We start from the raw sequence: 21,192 nt of genomic DNA on the forward strand, positions 1-21,192 counted from the left end.
AGCAGTTGATTAATTTTTCCTTCTTTATATTCAAAGCCTCTAGGACTAACCAGTAAAATAACTTTACGTCTTTTGCATTAACGCATTTTGAACAATTGAAAAAGTTAGCACTAGAAAATTTACTCATAATAGTTTCTCAAAGAGCAAAAAATTAAAAAGTAGTATACAGGAGAAAGAGCAAAATTTTATGATCTTAATAGATTCTTTCATATAAGGAAATAATATCTATCTTTCCAAGGTGGTTGTTTGCACGAAATAAGATGAATTATGTAAAGTACTGGTACAGTGTCTGTACCCTGACTGGGACTCAGAAGCTATAAGAGCAGTTGCAGAGTTAGTAATAAGACAGTCTGTGTTCTACTTAGAGTCAAATCCCAGTGCTGCTTTGAAACTGACCAAAAGATCGTGAGGAACTTCTAAAACAGAATGGTTTGAGGTTGGACCAGAGCTCATGACCACTCTAAATTTGAGACTCTCACCCCATTCTCTGACTAATGCTGGTAGTCAGGTTTTTCTATGTAAAAAGATAACCTACTACTTTTATTTTTTAAAACTTCTTTTGTAGTGTACAAATCATATATCCCAGTTGAAAAGAACAAGATTTATTTTTAACTTGAATTTTAAAGCTTCAAATATTCCCTTTAGTTTTTTGTTCATATGTTAGTGTCTACTGAAATAAATGCTACTTGATACCCTTTTAAAATCAGTATTCATAATTTATTAGAATATGGAGTAGAGTCCTGAGTAGTTTAAATCAATCACACATTTAAAAGAGAAAAAAGTAGCAAAATTCAAATAACATTGGGTACCCATGGACATAAAGATGGCAACAAAAGACTCTGGGGACTACTAGAGAAGGGGAAGGAGGGAGGGGTGCCAGGGCTAAAAAATTGGGTACTGTGCTCAGTACTTGGGTAATGTGGATTGGTCATGCCCTAAACCTCAGCATCATAGAATATACTCAGATAACAAACCTGCACGTGGACCTACGAATCTAAAAGAAGAGTTGAAATTATTTTTTTTTTGAGTACTTAGTATGTACCAGCTACTGTTTGAAAGGCTTTGTTTATATTAATACTCATTTAACCACTCCATTAGGTAGATACTATTATTTATCCTGTTTTGTAGATAAGGAGAGTGAGACAGAGAGGAATTTAGTAAATTTTTCCTAAGCTCAGACAGTAGAATGAAAGGTTATTTATTATACATCATTTGTTGTTAAAATATGCTAAGAGAATTAATTGGGAAAACAAAGGAATATTCCAAAGAGAGAAAATCTACATTTGCTTACCACCATGTAAATCAGATAAGACTAAGATACCTTTAACTACGGAGTATTCAATAAGAAATTTCAATCTGCCATCTGTCTCTGGAATAATATATGAGTATTCTTATCTGCTCAAGTGTTATACTCCCTCTTTCCATAGGAGGAAACTGATTTGTGAAGCATATTATTTGTCCTTTGTCCCAAAAAGAGAAATGCATGACTTACAGTAGAAACAATAATTTTAAATAACTTTTTTCCTAAGAAGGTATAAAGCATATTAAAATCGTATATTTGTATCAGTATAAATATGCAATATTTTACTTATTTGCTGAACAATAATTTGGATAATTTATTAAAATTCTGAAGCTAAGATTTATGAGCCCCCCAAAAAAGCTATTGTTTATTTTACATACTTTTCAAATGGCATTCAAGAGCAATTGATTATCATTTAACTTCTTAATTATTTTAGCTTAATCCAGTTCAAATTACCTAATAAAAATGTTTAAAGACCATAAACTATAAGAAGATGTAATGAGAAATGGAAATAATTCATTCTATTCCTATTGAGAAAACATTCTAGAAAGTAGTATGGGGCATAGGGACTCACATTATGGAAATCTTTTAAACAATCTGTGTGTGTTTTTTTATCAATTTGTTTTGCAGCGCAAGACTCACCAGTTTTTTGTAAAATCTTTTACTACTCCTACCAAGTGTCATCAGTGTACCTCCTTGATGGTGGGTTTAATAAGACAGGGCTGTTCATGTGAAGGTAAGAACACAAAGGAAAGAAAATGTGACTTCACTATCTAAATTGTAATCAAATAAGTTGATTCTCTTTCAAAGGTGTATAAATGTTTGTTTTACTTAATCATTTGCTTTTTTGCATAACAGGAATGGAAATAATCTGTGTTGTCTGTTGAATGTTCGAGAAACTAGACATATTTTTCAGGGGCAATATATTTAAAAATGGTTCATTTGTCTTTGTTTTGTTATTGAGTAAATTTGTAGTCCCCACCAAAAAACAATAACCTATCTGACAGAAGAAAATTCATTGAATTTTAACCTTGTTTAATTTATTAGAGAAATCATTATTGAAAAGTAGACAGTGTGGGAACCTTTTCAGAAATATTAAATGTCTGCCACTATGCCTGAAAGATATTTTATTCCTGTATTAATAGCAGAGAGGTTTTTTTTTTCCCCTAACATCCATGATTTATTCATCACGTTTATGGAACACCCACTGTACTTCTAGGCACTGGGGACCTAATAGTGGATAGGGGAAAGGCATAGATCCTACCCTCAGAGCGCACATTCTGAGTGATAAAGGAGAGAGGGTCAGGGGTCATGTGAACAGAAAAGAAAGTATATTTGTTTGGGTATTCCTTTATTTTTCCTAGGACCTCTGAAGTGAAAATGGTTTAAATTATAATGGAACATATTATTTTTTTTGAATGTTTCAGAAGAATACTTTCTTAAAAAATCAAATGAAATTTGTCACTACAACACTACCTTATATGAGGGGACTTCAAAAAGCTTGTGGAAAAATAGAATTTAAAGATAAACAATATAAACTTTATTTTTTTAACATAAGCTCCATTAAGTTCAAGACAACTTTGTCAGCAATTATACCACCCATTTAGTCCATCCCTAAAGAACAGAGGGTCCTGAGAATGTAACCATGTCAGTGTAGTCTCCTTTACATTATTAACTGAAGAAAGATGGGTGCCCTTAATAGACTTTTTGAAATTCAGAAACAAAAAAGTCAGAAGGAACCAAATCAGGACTGTAAGGTGGATGCCTAATGATTTCCCATGGAAATCATTCCACTCACAAAATTGCTATTGTCTGATGAGAAGAATGAGCAGGAGGAGCATTGTCATGGTGAAGAAGGACTCTGGTGAAGCTTTTCCCAGGTGTTTTTCTGCTAAAGTTTTGGCTATATTTCTCAAAACACTCTCATAATAAACAGGTGCTGTCATTCTTTGGCTCTCCAGAAAGCCAACAAGCAAAATGCCTCAAGCATCCCAAAAAACTATTGCCATGACCTTTGCTCTTGACTGGTCCACTTTTGCTGTGACTGGACCACTTCCACCTCTTGGTAGCCATTGCTTTGATTGTGCTTTGTCTTCAGGATCATACTGGTAAAGCCATGTTGCATCTCCTGCTACTGTTCTTCAAAGAAATCCTTCAGGATCTTGATCCCGCTCGTTTAAAATTTCCGTTGAACATTCTGCAGCTGATCTGGGTGCAGTGGTTTTGGCACCCGACAAGTGGGAAGTTTGCTCAGCATTCATTTTCGGTCAGAATTGTGTAAGATGAACCAATTGAGATGTCTGTGGTATTGGCTGTTGTTTGTGCTGTTACTTATCAGTCCTCTTCAGACAGACCATGAACAAGATTAATTTTTTTCCTGGCAAGTTAATGTGGAAGGTTTGCTACTACAGGTTTCATCTTTGACTCATCTTACCCCTTCTTAAAATGAGTTATCCATTTGTAAACTGCTGATTTCTTTAAGGCATTGTATTTGCCTCTTCTCACGCTGCTAATAAAGATAGACCCAAGACTGGGTAATTTATAAAGGAAAGAGGTTTAATTGACTCAGTTCCACATGACTGGGGAGGCCTCACAATCATGGTGGAAGGTGAAAGAGGAGCAAAGTCATGTCTTACATGGTGGCAGGCAAGAGAGCATGTGCAGGGGAACTCCCCTTTATAAAACCGTCAGATTTCATGAGACTTATTCACTATCACCAGAGCAGCACAGAGAAACCTGCCCCCATGATTCAGTTACCTCCCACTGTGTACCTCCCATGACACGTGGGAATTATGGGAGCTACAATTCAAGATGAGATTTGGGTAGGAACACAGCCAAACCATATCAGGCATTGTCCCCATAAACTTTTTGTAAAGCATTAATGATTTCACCATTCTTCCACCCAAGCTTCATTGTAAATTTTGTATTTGTTCTTACTTAATTTTAGCAGAATTCATGTTGCTCTGATAGGGGCTCTTTTCAAATTGATGTCTCATTCTTCTTAAGTGCCTCAAACTAGATCCCTTTCAGACATATTATAACAAGTTAATATGCATTTATTTTGGTGCAAAATAAAATTTTAAGTCCATGCATAGTTTTTCCATAATATGCATTTTCCATGAACATTCTGAAGATCTCTCATATATCGACTTATCTTATGAAAAAGACAAGAAAATAGTTGCTAACTCAAATTCTAATACTAATTGCCATTTCCTATCTCTTCTGCTGTTAGGACGGGAAGGGACCTTAAAGGAAATGTAGCCAATCCCCATCAGATGCATGTGTTTCCTTTATAGTATACTTGTAGTTAGCCTATATCTGAGTACTTTGAGTAAGAGGGAAATTAATAACATCTTAAGGCAGTGCGTTCTGTTTGGTTAGTTCTCACAGCTAAAGTGAAAGATCCCCATTGCAGTATTTTAACTAGTCCATTAGATACGTGTGTTTAAAGCCAAATAAAATGTTCAGGGTTAAGAAAGCAGAGATTTAAGAGTTAGGAGTGTATTAAGTTATAAACATGAATGACATCCAAGAAGCACATGTAGATTGAGAAGAGAGCAAGTACATGAGTCTCTTACATAGTTAAGGGAAGGCAACAGGAAAAGATAGCCAAGTAACCTGAGAAGGAATTGCCTGTATTGTTGACTAGGAAGGTGTGACTGAAGCCAAAGAAGGAGAAAATTTGTAGTTTTCAAGCTTTGTTTCATTTTGGAACTTAGACAGTACTGGCATGTCATTTTAAAATTTGTTTATCAGAAAGAATCCTGGCCAGCTACCTGGCTTTAAGTCCCATGTCATTTTTTTATGCACCACAATTACTTGCAATTCATAGTAGGAATTTTTGAGGTCTTCTCAGACTCTCTTCCCTTCTAGAGTCTTTTGCTATGAAATTGTGCCTATCTTTTCTTCACCCTTCGAAGCCTACTTTATGAAGCTATGGAGACTCATGAGACTGTTCCTAGCCTTTGTCTGCCGGGCTTTTGTAAATGTTATGTGGTTCCAGCTCCTAAAGATTCCTGTCATGTTCCTTTCCTTGTGGTTGGTTGGAATTAGATCCAGTATAGGATACTTATTTTGTTGCTTCCACTGCCCTTTTCTTGTAAGTAAAACAAATCCTAACTTGGTAGATACTCCACTTAAAAGTGAATTGAAGTTGAGTGTGATGGCTCATGCCTATAGTCCCAACTACTCAGGAGGCTAAGACAAGAGGATCGTTTTGAGGCCAACCTGGGCAACATAGCAAGACCTTCTCTTTAATAAATAAATAAAGTGAATTGAGACGTTTGGGTGATTTTTGTCATCTTGCCTCTCTGCTGGTTTCACAGTATCCATCAGTGATATGTAGTCCATTTATAGAGATGGTAACTGTACCTCTCTTAGATTGTTATAGAAAAATAAAAAGCACTCCATAAAGTTAACTATTGTTATTTTAGTAGTAGTTTAAGTATATGTAATAATAACTCCTAAAATTTACCTTTAACTTGTACTTTTTTAGTCATTGAAAAACTCCATTTTCAAGGATTGGTAGGGTTTGCCAAACCAAAGATGTCAGGTAGCTTAATGCCCACTAGTGACCCTTGCAACAGAAATTTCAAGGCAGATACCAAGTTGCAGTGGGATGAAGAGCAAAAAACTCTAGAAACCACTCTTTTAGAAAATCTAAATCAGTCATTTTATTCACAAAGTTAAATGCTTCTTCTGTTTCCTTCTTTTTTTGGTCACTAATGTCGATACAGAATAACAGTAATACAAATAATTTTTTAAGTATTTACTATGTCTCATTAAAATTGTCATTGGTAAGCAAATGAATCAGCTACCCAAATGATAAAACAGTTATTTAAAATAAAATTGGAGATAAGCATTCATCTAACATAGCATCTTGTATGCAGTGAGTGTTATGAATTTTCTTTTTGTTAAAATGAATTTTTATCAAACGTTTCTTTTTTCCCCTCCAAAAGTGTGTGGATTCTCATGCCATATAACTTGTGTAAACAAAGCTCCAACCACTTGTCCAGTTCCTCCTGAACAAACAAAAGGTCCCCTGGGTATAGATCCTCAGAAAGGAATAGGAACAGCATATGAAGGTCATGTCAGGGTAAGTATGATTAAGTTGGGTTTAGATTAATCTTTTAAGATTTATTAATGAATTAAAATCAAATCCAGTTATTTTAACAGCATAGTTCTTGATGGAAAATTAAATGAATAAAATTCATCTAATAATTTTATTTCATCTAGAATAATGATTTGCAAACAAAAACCTAGCTTTTACATGGAAATAAGTTTAAAAATGTCTCAAGTTTTTCCATATTGTTCCTGTCTTGTGATGAAATCTTCATAAAGGAGTTTGTAGCACCTGGTCTTGCAAGAGAGGTGGCATAAGGTTATGAATTATGAGGTATTAAGGCATAGTCTTGTTATCTTGGATAGTATTTACAGTGTAAGCTGAACTTCATCTTACACCAAGTTTGACTTTTATGCTATTTAGAAAGAAAACCATGAGTGTTATTTTAATGAAATATGAGTGAAAGTTAAAATGGTACCATTAAAATGTTTCTCAGAATAAAAAGTCATTCAGTATTTGAAAAATGTGTTCTCACATTTTCTCATAGCTTAATGATATGTGTCTCATCTGCTACTTTACCAACCAGAATGGCAGACTTATAAAACGTGTGCATTATCTGTATGCAATTACATATGTAATTTAAGGGATATTTTCATTTGAGTTGTTTTGGCTGTTTGTTTTTTTGTCTAAAACAAAACTAAGATTCCTAAGCCAGCTGGAGTGAAGAAAGGGTGGCAGAGAGCACTGGCTATAGTGTGTGACTTCAAACTCTTTCTGTATGATATTGCTGAAGGAAAAGCATCTCAGCCCAGTGTTGTCATTAGTCAAGTGATTGACATGAGGTAAGACGTTGAAGGTAAAATTATTTGTATCATTGCAACATAGGAATTTTAAAGTTTCTGATTTTTAAAAATTGTGTTGCCATGGTTTATTTAAATGAACTAATTTCGTATTTTCTAATTTGCTAATATTGCTATAGTAACAGAATTGAAACTAGGAAGTAGGGTGTACTTATAGGACAGGTTGGTGTGTGTGTTGAGTGTGAGGGGCTAGGAGTTAAGGAGAAAGAAGTTGGTGTCCAAAAGACCTGTGTAAATGGGGTAATGGAGGCCTAACAAGTGAAGCTTATATTATCACATCACCTAAAGGCTTAGAGTACAATTTCAATGTGAGGAAAGAAAATAAAAATCAGAAAGGCTTCTGGAAAACATAATCAGTAAACATTTAAGTAAGTACAGCCCTTGAACACTTCTGGTCTCATTTTTCAGATTCTTCCCGTGTTCCTTAGTGCTCTCTCCTTTACCTTTTCTCCTAACTCCAGGCACTGTCCTTGAGTGAGCATATTTACTCACAGTTTCAGCCATCGCCTCTGCATTGATGACTCCCAGACTTGTATCTCCAGTTCAGATATGTCCATCCATTGCTCAAAACTGGAATTTCTAGCTATGACTCACATTGGCACTTCACATTAGCATCTCAAACACATTATCTTCCCCTACAAATATGGAACATGACGGGATAGATGCAAGAAATATTGGCAAGAAAAATCTGATAGAACCTACTAAGGGACTGAATATAGACAGGGAGAAGAATCAAAAATAGGACTAAGGTGTCAAGCCTCTAAGACTAAGGGAGTCATGGTACCAACAACAAAATTAAGGGAATCACAAGAAATTATTGTGGAGGAAATATGTTTTAGATGTTGAAGGAACAATAAAATATAGCATGAACTGGGTTGAGGGTACTTAAGATTTATTATGGGAGGCAAGAGGGTCCACTGGAGGCTCCAGAGACCTACCAGGGTTCAAATCCCAGTTCTACGTGTATACTTAACTGGCCTTGTGACTGTGGGTAAGCCAGTAATGATTTCTAGCTCTTGTATAATATACCACTAGGAAGTTATTCTTGATAAATTATTTGGGGCACTATTAATTACAATGGGGGAAAATTAAATTTTTAAAAAAATTAAATTTGGGTGTTTGGTGCAGTTAAGCTTTGGGTATGTGTTAATTGGATACACACCCCAAACCACACACACATAGCCACATATACTAACTTTTAATGCTTTGCTTTTCGTTCAGGGATGAAGAATTTTCTGTGAGTTCAGTCTTGGCTTCTGATGTTATCCATGCAAGTCGGAAAGATATACCCTGTATATTTAGGGTAAGTGTGTATGCTGTAATTTGATCACTGAATTATGTGTTTTTAATGAGTATATTTTGCCTCCCTATATAGATCATAAATTCACTATAAGTAAAACCAAATCTTACATCCTTTTATATATTCCATGTCATCCAGTACTTGAAGGTATAGAAAATTGGTGCTAAGTATTTAATTAGTGAAAGACCTGGAGAAAGCATCAATATATGGCTTATAAAATATGCTTCCTGGTAGATAATATTTTTTAGTTCCAATTCAATTTTTAAATAAATACTACCACATGGAAAATTAGGTAAGTGTGAGGTTTCTCAAGTTTTTAAAAAAATAGAAATGTCTGTCTTGAAAAACTAATGTGTTTGTTACTTACTGCTTTGTAACAGGCATTCCAAAACTTAGTAGTTTAAACCGACAATGATTTACTATTTTTCACTATTCTGTGGACCAGCTGTACAGTTCTTGTGGTGTCAGCTAGTGTCACTCATGTGACTGCATTCAGCTCATTTGGGGCCAGAACATCTAATGACCTTGCTCTTACATCTGGGTGCTGGCTGTTAGCTGGGTGATCTCAGTTCTCCTCTTTGTGAACTCCCTCCATGTGGTCTCTGGTCATCAGGTAGCCTGGCTGAGCTCCCAGTGGCTGGCTTCTAAGAGAGCAAAATAAGCTGCCAGGCCCTTTGAGGACTAGGCCCAAAACAGGTATAATAACCCTTCTGCATTCTGTTGGTCAAAGCAAGTCATGAGGTCAGCCCAGATTTAAGGGGAGGGGAAATAGATTCCACCTCTTGATGAGAAGAATGGAATTCCTTAGGAGGACTTGTCGGTAGCCGTCTTTGGAGGCTGTTGCCACGATGCAATCTTGAGTTGGTAAATTCAGACAATAGAGGTTAAAAAAAAAAACAAACTACTGCCCAGTTGTTATGCCTATCTCCCTATATTTCTCTATGAATCTTGTATCTAGGGAAGGTCAGGCAAAGATTATACTTAGTCTCTTAGTTCCCAGACTGACAACTATTTATTTTCCTGCCAGCCACCAAGGGAGCCTACAGAGGCCCACTTATCTATAACTGATTTTCATAGTGTGATTTTATTGTCACTGCTACTTAATAAGGAATTCTTTACTTATAATAAGGAATTCATATAGGTAAAATTTAAAACTGCTCTGATAGTGTTGTTTGTATAATGATAAACCTTCATTTAAATATTAATTTAAATGATCAAATCTTAATGATAATGCGAGTTATTGTTGTGAAGTAACAGAGAATATATTTCTGAGCACTTCTGACTTCTTAAAACAAGTCGCAAGTCAGTATGGTGTGGCGCTTAAGAGCATGGGCACAAGATCCCAGACTTCTAGTTGTGTGTCCTTGGAGAAATGATTTAATTTCTTTGCATCACCATTTTTTTCATATATAAAATAAGGATATAATGACAGTACATCCTAAATCATGACGATGTTAACAGAGTTAAATGAGTTAATACTTGTAAAGTGCTTAGATCTACCTGGTGCTCAGTATTGACTCAATAAATGTCAGTTGTTGTTGTTATATATTTAATGCCTCTTTAGTGATAGTGTTCTGGCACTTTTATAGAAGGAAAATGAAAATGATACTAACATTTCATATGGTATCTGCTACCTTTGCTTTGTCATGTATTCTAGTGCTAAAGGTAGTTATTCTGATTAGGAATAGCTAAACCCCAGTAACTGTATCATTTAATGAATGCTCACTTTATTGGTGAGTGCTAAGCAAACTAACATAATCATGAAACTAGCATAAAGGGTGTCTTTTCTAATATCATGAATATTGATTAAATTGTTCTAGGTCACAGCTTCCCAGCTCTCAGCATCTAATAACAAATGTTCAATCCTGATGCTAGCAGACAGTGAAAATGAGAAGAGTAAGTGGGTGGGAGTGCTGAGTGAATTGCACAAGATTTTGAAGAAAAACAAATTCAGAGACCGCTCAGTCTATGTTCCCAAAGAGGCTTATGACAGCACTCTACCCCTCATTAAAACAACCCAGGCAGCCGCAATCATAGGTATGAATTTATAACATTTATCACATTATTATAATTGTTTTCTAATCTACCTTGAGAACAGGGATTGACTTTCATCTAGGAATCCCCAGATGCTCAGTACATGTTTACTGAATGAATGAGACCTATATCAGATCTTTGTTTTTCAGTAAACAGGAGTATAAGTACACTTTCAAAGTGCCTTTTTTTCCTGAAAAAACAACAGTGCTAAACATTAGCCTACCAATCTATTTTCTGCTTGTGTGATTTAGAACAAGTTAGTTTCTTAGAGTTTAATATATAAAATACAGATGGTAATTACCTTGCTAAGGTTATTGGGAAGTTTAAATAAGATGGAATACATACCACAGAGTGCCCTGCATAAAAGAAATCCCCTTAACAAATGGCAATTTCTGTGTCTGGAGGTTTAAATTTTTGCTCTATTCCTGTGTATGCATCTAACTCTTTTGTTACTTTCCATAAATACTGAAAAGTTTAATGAGTATGGTTCAAATGCCATTCACAATTTTTACCTCCCAAAACAAGAAGTGTAGAACAACTTAGGTTTTTCATTTTGTTTCATCATTTATTAAACATTTACTTCTTTTTGTAAGTATTGATATGGATTATTCTTTAATAATTGTTCTATTTTAGAAAACATGAGAGGTTTACCAGTATAATCTGAAAGGAAATAGTGTAAACTGTTATTGTAATTTATTTTATTTCCATTTTTTGCACCAAATGTTCTTATCATCTGGTTTATTAGCATTACATGGTTTTTTTCCTAATAAAAATCTTTCACATTCATGTCTTACATAGATCATGAAAGAATTGCTTTGGGAAACGAAGAAGGGTTATTTGTTGTACATGTCACCAAAGATGGTAAGAGAAAACTTTTTTTTTTTGGAGTAATTTTAAATCATGTGTTAAAAAAATTTAAACTCTAGATTCTAAATTTTACAAAGAGCAGGATTTGCTCTTATTTATCCTGTGACTAAAATTTTCCAGACCTAATTTGATGTTTATAAATTAAAAGATTATTTTTAAATTTCTATAATCCCCCTGAGGTTTAAAACTTCAAATATGTAGTGTCTTTCTTGTATCATTTTATTTAACAGTTCTGTATGAACTCAGATTGCATTTCTGTTGTTTTTTTTGTTTGGTTGGTTTTGAGACGGAGTTTCGCTCTTGCTGCCCAGGCTGGAGTACAGTGGCACGATCTCGGCTCGCTGCAGCCTCCGCCTCCTGGGTTCAAGACAAGAGATTCTCCTGCCTCAGCCTCCCAGTAGCTGGGATTACAGGCATGCACCACCACACCCGGCTAATTTTGTGTTTTTAGTAGAGACGAGGTTTCTCCATGTTGGCCAGGTTGGTCTCAAACTCCCAACCTCAGGTGATCCACCCGCCTTGGCCTCCCAAAGTGCTGGGATTACAGGCATGAGCCACTGCGCCCAGCCCAGATTGCATTTCCAAAGATGGAACATGAAAAAAAATATATACAACTTGATTTTCACATTGTTCTATTAGTACCAGAAGAGGCAACAGCTGTTAAAATGTGTTTGTTTGGAGGTTTTTCTTCTAGGGAAAAACTAAATGCTGGGTGAAATAAAGAGAAACCAATATAACTTGGTATTCATAAATACAATATTCTAAGTTTTATCTTTATGTCAACTTAGATCATGGGAAAACAATGCATTGTTACCCATATAAAAACTTCTGAAAAATAAGTTCTCTGTTTTTAAAAATGGGAATCCTGTGGTGACGTTCCCTAGAATTTAGTGCCAGTAAAAAAGTTTCCTTGAAGATTTGGCATACTTTTACACAAGAATCCTTTGGGGTTTGCCTTGGCTGCCAGAAATCTCAGGACTCAATTTAATACATACTATAGGTGAGTTAAATTATCTTATGATGGGTTTGATAATCTTTTTTTCCTGTGACTTCTGATGTCTTATTCTTCCATGTGTGCATCTGTAAGTTGACTTATATCCTTTTGAGTATAATTGGGATATGATAAATCAATAAAACTATATTTTGATTTATTATTCTTTCTGTGTTTAGAAATTATTAGAGTTGGTGACAATAAGAAGATTCATCAGATTGAACTCATTCCAAATGATCAGCTTGTTGCTGTGATCTCAGGACGAAATCGTCATGTACGACTTTTTCCTATGTCAGCATTGGATGGGCGAGAGACCGATTTTTACAAGCTGGCAGAAACTAAAGGGTGTCAAACCATAACTTCTGGAAAGGTGCGCCATGGAGCTCTCACTTGCCTGTGTGTGGCTATGAAAAGGCAGGTCCTCTGTTATGAACTATTTCAGAGCAAGACCCGTCACAGAAAATTTAAGGAAATTCAAGTCCCATATAATGTCCAGTGGATGGCAATCTTCAGTGAACAACTCTGTGTGGGATTCCAGTCAGGATTTCTAAGATACCCCTTGAATGGAGAAGGAAGTCCATACAGTATGCTCCATTCAAATGACCATACACTATCATTTATTGCACATCAACCAATGGATGCTATCTGCGCAGTTGAGATCTCCAGTAAAGAATATCTGCTGTGTTTTAACAGCATTGGGATATACACTGACTGCCAGGGCCGAAGATCTAGACAACAGGAATTGATGTGGCCAGCAAATCCTTCCTCTTGTTGTAAGATTCTCTTTCTTATGGCTGTCTTATCTTTTTGTCTCTTTCCTTCCTTTTCCCTTCCACTTCATCTCCCAAATGTTGTCATTATTAATAACAGTTTTTTTAAAAAGTCATTCTTAATGCTTTTCCTCAGTATTGATTATGTTGTTGATTTAAAAACCATATGTAGTTAGGCCTGGGCAAACAGGGCCAGCATTAGCATGCACGTAATTTAAACAAAATATCTTTCTGTGGAATATTTCACTAAGATGGATTTTTTACCCCACATTGTATTTTGAAATAACCCAGAATTGTTATCTCATGGTCCCCCAAAATATGGTGCTTGTAAGCATCAGTGTCTCGCAGAACTTATTCTGGAGAAGTAGTTACTAAGTGAATTATTTAATCAGGTATGTAAAGGTATAATGTAGCATCTATAAGAGGTGTTTTTTCAGTTTTCCACTTTTATCTACATGGGTAGATATTTATAATTGCTTATTTTACCCCTTCAAGGAATATTAAGACATAATAAATTATTGAATACGTTTTGTTTTTTTTGAGAGATGGAGTCTTGCTCTGTCACCCAGGTTAGAGTACGGTGGTATCATCATAGTCTGCTGCAGCCTCCAACTCCTGGGCTGAAACAATCCTCCTACTTCAGCCACCCGAGTAGCTGGGACAGCAGGTGTACACCACCACACCCAGCTTATGTTTTTATTTTTTATTTTTGTAGAGATGGTCTTATTTAGTTGTTCAGACTGGTCTCAAATTCTTGTCCTCAAGCAGTCCTCCCAACTTGGCCTCCCAAAGCACTGAAATTATAGGCTTGACTCACCACACCCAGCCTTATTGAGTACTTTTGATTATAGAATACTTTGGTTATTGAAAATAATCCAATTATTATTGAATATGTGCCATCGAATGTGAGTTACAGCAATGAGTAAAATAGATACAGTCTTAACCCCACAGAGCATGGGGTGCAGTGGAAAAGATTTGTGATAAAGCAAGTAGTTGCAGTAGAGTGTTAAGTGCTATGATAGCAGAAGTAGAGAGTTCTATAGAAGCACATAGGAGAAGTATTTCATCCAAACTGTTTTGTTTTTAATGAAAAATACTTGAGCATGTTAAAATGCTGAAGGGAAAAAAACCCTAGGGAACTACGTGGAAAAGTTGTCTATATGGGAAATAGAGCAAGACCACCAAGAAGGCCAGAGAGGACAAAATTCAGAAGACAGGTTGCAAGAATTACTTGGGGGCAGGAGTAGTAAAACCTCTTCATTTGTAACAAGATAGGAGGAGGAGTGATGGGTATGGGTCTAGTCAAGTTTAAAGGTTCAGTGCGAGAAAGTTTGGGAGGGCAGTCCATGCTTATTACAGAAAAATCAGAAAGTCTGCGTAAACAGGACAAAAGAAAAATACCTCTAGTTCTACCCATCCAGACTTTTTTTTTTTCCCCACCCTCCATCCTGGGATGAACAACTTAACTATTTTTTGTTGTTATTGTTTTTTGTTGTTATTGTTGTTGTTTTTGGTCTTTCCAGCTTTTCAACTGCAGATCTTGGGAATTAACTATTTTTAATATTTTGTTCTGAAAAATATAGTCTTAGGTGGGCACAGTGGCTTACACCTGTAATCCCAGCACTTCAGGAGGCTGAGGCAGGAGGATCGCTTGAGGCCAGAAGTTCGAGGCCAACCTGGGCAACATAGCGAGAACCTGTCTCTATAAAAAATTTTCTTTAGCCAGATGTAGTGGTTGCATGCCTGTTGTCCCAACTACCCAAGAGGCTGAGGTGGGAGGATCACTTGAGCTATGATCATGCCACTGCACTCCAGCCTAGGCAACATAGTGAGACCTTATCTCTAAAAACAAACCCACACACACTCTCACACTCTCTTTCTTATCAATAGAATAATTGCTGTCTTGTAGCTGAGTCAGATAATAATTACAATTATTCTAATGTAGAGTCAGAGTTGGAATGTCTGACTTTTTTGTATAGCTCTGCCAATAATTCCCTTTGTAACCTTAGTTTAAGTAAACCATTGAATCTTTCTTTGCTTTTGTCACCATTTGTTGATATTCATTCTTTCAACAAGTATGTATTGAGCATCTACCCTATTCATGTAACTGTGTTACAGTGCTTTATTATACATTCTTAACAGGGACTAGAACACTTACCTGAAGATTTCTGTGCTTTCTAAGTTTGATTCACTGTCAATAACTTACCTAGTTTTAGGAATCAAATACTTTAAATATAATGAAATTCCTTTACAGAACTCATGTTGGGCAAAGAAATAGTATACCCCTGGTGTTTACAGAATCCGTCTATATTATAATGGCTGTATAATCTGAACCATGGTGTACCAGTTCTTCATTTACGATATATGTTCTGTTTGCTTCAAAAATGTTATGATAGCCACACAGGATTTGAGTGGGATTCCACTCTACGGTTGTTTAGTGTAGACCTTTCAAAATATTTGGGGTTTAATAGTTAAAAGTAATCCACAAGCTGCCACCTCCTTCCCTTCTCCCAGGTTACAATGCACCATATCTCTCGGTGTACAGTGAAAATGCAGTTGATATCTTTGATGTGAACTCCATGGAATGGATTCAGACTCTTCCTCTCAAAAAGGTAATTTAACATTAAAATGTGGGCTAAGCCAACTGAGTATAGGTGAAAACACTAAATTACTACATAATAATTTCTTTTTATTAATTCAACATTTTCTGGCATGTGTAATTGGCAGTTTGGGACTTAGCTAAGAGTGAGAAAATAGAAACAGAAATAAAGTTAGTTAATTTCCTTATGCCTAGCTAAAACCATACTAATTTTACTATATTTGGTTTATGCAAAGTATGATTGTTATTATTATGAACAACTAGAATATATCCTACAACTTAAAATGTCAGTGTTATCTTCAACTTTTGGATTAAGGAGCTCTGAGAGAGTACATGATTATTATGAATTATAACTGTCATTCACCCAGTGTTTAATCCTGTGAGGACAGATTTAACAGGCTAGAAAAGTAATTAAACTTAGAACCAAAACTGTTTAAGTATCTCATAATTGAAAAATAAAGATTTCATATATTCCTAATAAAACATAATATTTTTCTTAATATATAATCCTGTTTCCATAACAAAGAATTTTTACAATTATAGAACTGCTAGTTTGCAAAAATGAAGAGCAATAGTTTCATATAGATAGATGTGATATATATATAGCATGTATGATTAGTTGGGGGACAGGGTTTAGAGAATACGTGAAAGTAGCTGAAATCATATTTCAAAATTAGCACCTGTTTAAAATCATAATAGCAGTTTAAAAAGCTCTTGTAATTACTGCCAGATTATCTAAAGCAACTAAAATATACTCTAGTTTGTAAATTTGGATTGGACATTATTACTTTTCTGTGGATTTTTTTGTTTTTGTTTTGTTTTGTTTTGGTTTGGTTTTGGTTTTGGTTTTTGAGACAGGGTCTCGCTCTGTCATCCAACCTGGAGTGCAGTGACACAATTTCAGCTCACTGCAGCCTCCACCTCCTGGGTTCAAGCGATTCTCCCACCTCTGCCTCCCAAGTAGCTGGGACTACAGGTGTACACCACCATGCCCTGCTAAGTTTTGTGTTTTTAGTAGAGACAGGGTTTCACCATGTTGGCCAGGCTGGCCTCGAACTTCTTACCTCAAGTGATCTGCCTGCCTCGGCCTCCCAAAGTGCTGGGATTACAGGCGTGAGCCACTGCGCCCAGCCCTATTTGATTTTTATCGTGTAATTTTTGCAGTGTATGTGAAAGAATGGATACATGGCCTTTGTGAAGGATAATAATAAACTGATCACTCATGAACCTACCTCCTAACCTGAGAATCAGAACATCACTCATATAACTGCAAACTGCGTCATGTTGTGCTTATCATTCCTTTGCTTTTCTTAAAATACAGAATTTTTGCATATTTAAGTATCCCTAAATAATGTATCTTTCAGTTTTGCTTGGTTTTGAGCTTTATAAAAATGTTATAATATATAGTCATTTTCTATCTTGCTTTCTTTACTCATCCACTGAGTCTCATTCATTCATGTTATTACATATACCATAGTTTATTGCTTTTCAGTACTATAAAATATTCTGTTGGGTGAACTTATCACTGCTGTCTGTTCCCTGATTGGGAGACATTGAATTATTTACTAGCTTTTTGCAATTGTGATGTTTCTGCATATGTGTTTTGGAATAGTTTTCAGGAGTTTGAGTCATACACCTAGGAGCAGAATTGATGGGACATAGGGAGTTCAGCCAGCTTTATGAGATATTATTTTCCAAAGTAATTGTACCAACGAATACTCCCATCAACAGCATAAAGGAATTCTTATCCACATCCTAGTACTTCCCATTGTCAGGATTCATAGGTTTTATAAATGGTTACAAGGTAGTATTTCATTGAAGTTTCAATTTGCATGTCCCTAATTAACTGTGTAGTTGAAAATCTTTTGTGTGTTTATTCATAATTCATATTTCCTCTTCCATGAAATGCCTGGTCATGCTTTTTGTTCATTTTGCTATTGGATTGGCCATATTTTTCTTATTTATTGGAATTCTTTATACACTGTGGATACTGGCTAATAATGGATGTGTAAATCTTTTTCTTCTTTGTGACCTATTCATTCATTTGTATTTGGCTGAACAGAAGTTACTAATTTTAATGTAGTTAAATGTATCTTTCTTTTCCTTTATGTTTGTCTTTTTTCTCTTGTTTAAGAAACTCTTTCCTACCTTAAGGTCATAAGATACATTCTATTCTCCTCCAAACATTTTACCTTTTTTAAAAAATCTTTTTTAAATGTATATACCCAACCTCCAAACATTGTAAAGCTTAGCCTATTAGATTTATGTTTTTAATCCAATTGGAACTGATGCTTTTGTGTGTGGTGTGAAGCAGAGATTTTATTTTATTGGTTCCATGTAATCAGTTGCTCAATCACTATTTATTGACAGTCCCTCCTTTCCCCAGTGATCTACCCTTCCATCCCCATCATATGTATGCATTTAGTTTTTGATAGTAAGAATTCATAAGTTAGCTGTGTTGATATCTTCTTAGTTTAACTGTTTGGTCATTAATGGCTTTAAAAAGTCTAAGGTTTAAATGTATTTCTACTTATTTGTTCATTTGCTTAGGATAGCCTTCCTTTAAAATGTTATCATTGTAAGTTTGTTTGTTCAAATTAGATAGTGTTATACCTTTCCAGTCAGAATTATTGTTGATTTTTCTGAGAGGGCTGTATATTGAAGTAGATAAATGAGAAGTCTTAATAAGGTGTGCTTTATAAGCAGGACAAAAGTTTAATAATTTAATTTTTAAAGGTTTTGTTGAAATACTAATTTTGTTTTTTATTTTAGGTTCGACCCTTAAACAATGAAGGATCATTAAATCTTTTAGGGTTGGAGACCATTAGATTAATATATTTCAAAAATAAGATGGCAGGTAAGAAAATATATATATTCTTAGGGATAGCTTCATTGGAAATATTATTTCTAAGCGAACTGCCCAAGGTCACATTAATAATAAGTGCCAGAGTCCAGATTTCAACGCAGGTGTATCTTACTCCAAGTCTATGTTGTTGGCCACTATCACATTCTTAATATATTAGAATAAATTACTGAGCAAAAAGTCGTTCTGTTTAAGCTCGCATAAGTATTTGATTCTGACGTACCTTATTATTTTTCTGTGGAGTACCTAAGTAGAGAAAGTGTAGCTGATTATATCTTCTGTATTTTCAGTATTGTAGAACCTGACCAAAATTTGTAACATTAAAATTATAAACGCTCATCTAGAGTTGAGGAATATGTCTTCAGGAACATATCTTCTGCCAGTGTACAGGGCCTAGCACTTTGAAAGTGGTTATGTCAGCATGGGAAGAAGCAGGAAAGAGAGGAGAGTCATGGGAGTGCCTGGAATCAGGAGAGGGAATGGAGACCCAGAGTGTTACAGACACGGGGGGAGGATATTTGGTTAGTGACCAAAATATTGAGGTAACACATGACATTACATACCACACATAAAATGCCAGGGAGACTGTTCACATAGAATTAAATGTTGTTTGCCTGTCAGGGTGTCCAAACAGTTAAAGTCTCACTTTTAACAAATATTATGATAGTGCCCTCTTCTATATAATAAAGTCATTTTTGTGTCATAGCAGCAAATTTCTATATAATAGAAGTATTTGTAAATTTCTGATATGTTATGGCAGGTCTGTTAGCGAGGATGTATTTACAGTACATTATGTATTTAAAATAATTTTTTTTTTTGAGATGGAGTCTCACTCTGTTGCCCAGGCTATAGTGCGGTGGCACAATCTTGGCTCACTGCATCCTCCTTCTCCTGGGTTCAAGTGATTCTCCCACCTCAGCTTCCTGAGTAGCTAGGATTATAGGTGTGCACCACCACACCCAGCTAATTTTTTGTATTTTTGGTAGAGACGGAGTTTCACCATGTTGGCCAGGCTGGTCTTGAACTCCTGACCTCAAATGATCCACCTCAGCCTCCCAAAGTACTGGGATTATAGACCTGAGCCATCACGCCAGGCCAGTATTTAAAATAATTTAAGTAGACAAATATAAGTAAAAATATTGGCTTCGAGAAAACATTAAAATGTTGAGACCCATTATTTTGGGGTAGTGAATTTTTTTTTTTTTTTTTTTTTTTTTGGGACACAGAGTCTCGCTTTGTTGCCAGGCTGGAGTGCAGCGGCGCCATCTTGGCTCACTGCAACCTCCACCTCCTGGGTTCAAGTGATACTCCTGCCTCAGCCTCCTGAGTAGCTGGGATTACAGGCACGCACCACCATGCCCAGCTAATTTTTTTGTATTTTTAGTAGAGACAGGGTTTCACCATGTTGGCCAGGATGATCTCCATCTCCTGACCTCGTGTTCCACCCGCCTTGGCCTCTCAAAGTGCTGGGATTACAGGCGTGAGCCACCGTGCCTGGCCATGAAATTATTATCTTAATGGTTTTCTCCCACCTACCCCATATTCCTCCAATAAATTTGTCTTTTCTACTATCAAAAAAAAATCCATCAAGTTTTTCTGTGATTATTTTTGTTGGTTTTGTTTTATTTTGTTGGTGTGTTTTTGTGTTATAAGTACTGGAATACACAAAATTGCTTGATTTCTGGTTCAGTGCATTGGTACATTGTCTTGGAACCAGAGGTTTCTTGGTGAACAGGCTGGTGAACATAGCAGAAGTCTGTGGTAAGACTCCATTATGACTTAAGAAAGGATATTCAGGTTTTAGAAGTGATTCTCATTCAGAGATGGATACCTCGTGAAGTTAATGAAGTGTAAGCTTTAGATACTTCACTTCCAAGACCCATACTTAGTTTTATACTGGCATACCCCCATTTTCTTGTGTGCCACTTTATCGTGCTCCACAAATACTACATTTTTCAAATCACAGGTTTATGGTAACCCTGCCTCCAGTAAGCCATTTTTCCAACAGCATGTGTTGACTTCATGTCTCTGTTTCACATTTTAGTGATTCTTGCAATATTTCTAACTTTTTCACTGTTATTCTGTCTGTTGTGGTGATCTGTGATCAGTGATCCAAATTTGAGGTTATTGTAATTGTTTTGGGGTGCCACAAACCATGCCCATATAAGATGCCAAACTTAATTGATAAATGTGTGTGTACTGACTGTTCCACCAAGCAGCTGTTCCCTTGTCTCCCTCCCTCTCATTGGGCCTCTCTATTCTCTGAGAACCAACAATAGTGAAATTAGGCCAATTAATAGCCCTACAATAGACTCTAAGTGTTCAACTGAAGAGTCGCACATCTCTTACTTTAAATCAAAAGCTAGAAATAATTAAACTTAATGAGAAGGCATATTGAAAGTCGAGATAGGCTGCAAGCTAGGCCTTTTGCAACAGTTAGCCAAGTCATGAGTGCAAAGGAAAAGTTCTTGAAAGAAATTAACAGTGCTGCTACAGAGAACACATGAATGATAAGAAAGTGAAACAACCTTATTGCTGTTACAAAG

The 21,192-nt window shown here is 35.7% G+C and overlaps 1 protein-coding gene across 16 annotated transcripts in view; it reads left to right on the forward strand.

Moving 5' to 3' along the window:
• CDC42BPA (CDC42 binding protein kinase alpha) overlaps window positions 1-21,192 on the forward strand; it is a 331,875-nt gene that overhangs the window by 279,943 nt on the left and 30,740 nt on the right. For all 16 annotated transcript variants that reach the window (XM_054519311.2, XM_054519266.2, XM_024248084.3 and 13 more), the window contains 9 exons: window positions 1,931-2,036; window positions 6,259-6,395; window positions 7,065-7,204; window positions 8,444-8,525; window positions 10,343-10,559; window positions 11,355-11,417; window positions 12,594-13,187; window positions 15,699-15,796; window positions 18,556-18,640. In XM_054519311.2, the coding sequence (XP_054375286.1) occupies window positions 1,931-2,036; window positions 6,259-6,395; window positions 7,065-7,204; window positions 8,444-8,525; window positions 10,343-10,559; window positions 11,355-11,417; window positions 12,594-13,187; window positions 15,699-15,796; window positions 18,556-18,640 (1,522 nt within the window). The remainder of the gene's footprint in view (window positions 1-1,930; window positions 2,037-6,258; window positions 6,396-7,064; window positions 7,205-8,443; window positions 8,526-10,342; window positions 10,560-11,354; window positions 11,418-12,593; window positions 13,188-15,698; window positions 15,797-18,555; window positions 18,641-21,192) is intronic.

Source organism: Pongo abelii, chromosome 1, assembly GCF_028885655.2.
Source record: "Pongo abelii isolate AG06213 chromosome 1, NHGRI_mPonAbe1-v2.0_pri, whole genome shotgun sequence".
NCBI classification, from domain to species: Eukaryota; Metazoa; Chordata; class Mammalia; order Primates; family Hominidae; genus Pongo; species Pongo abelii.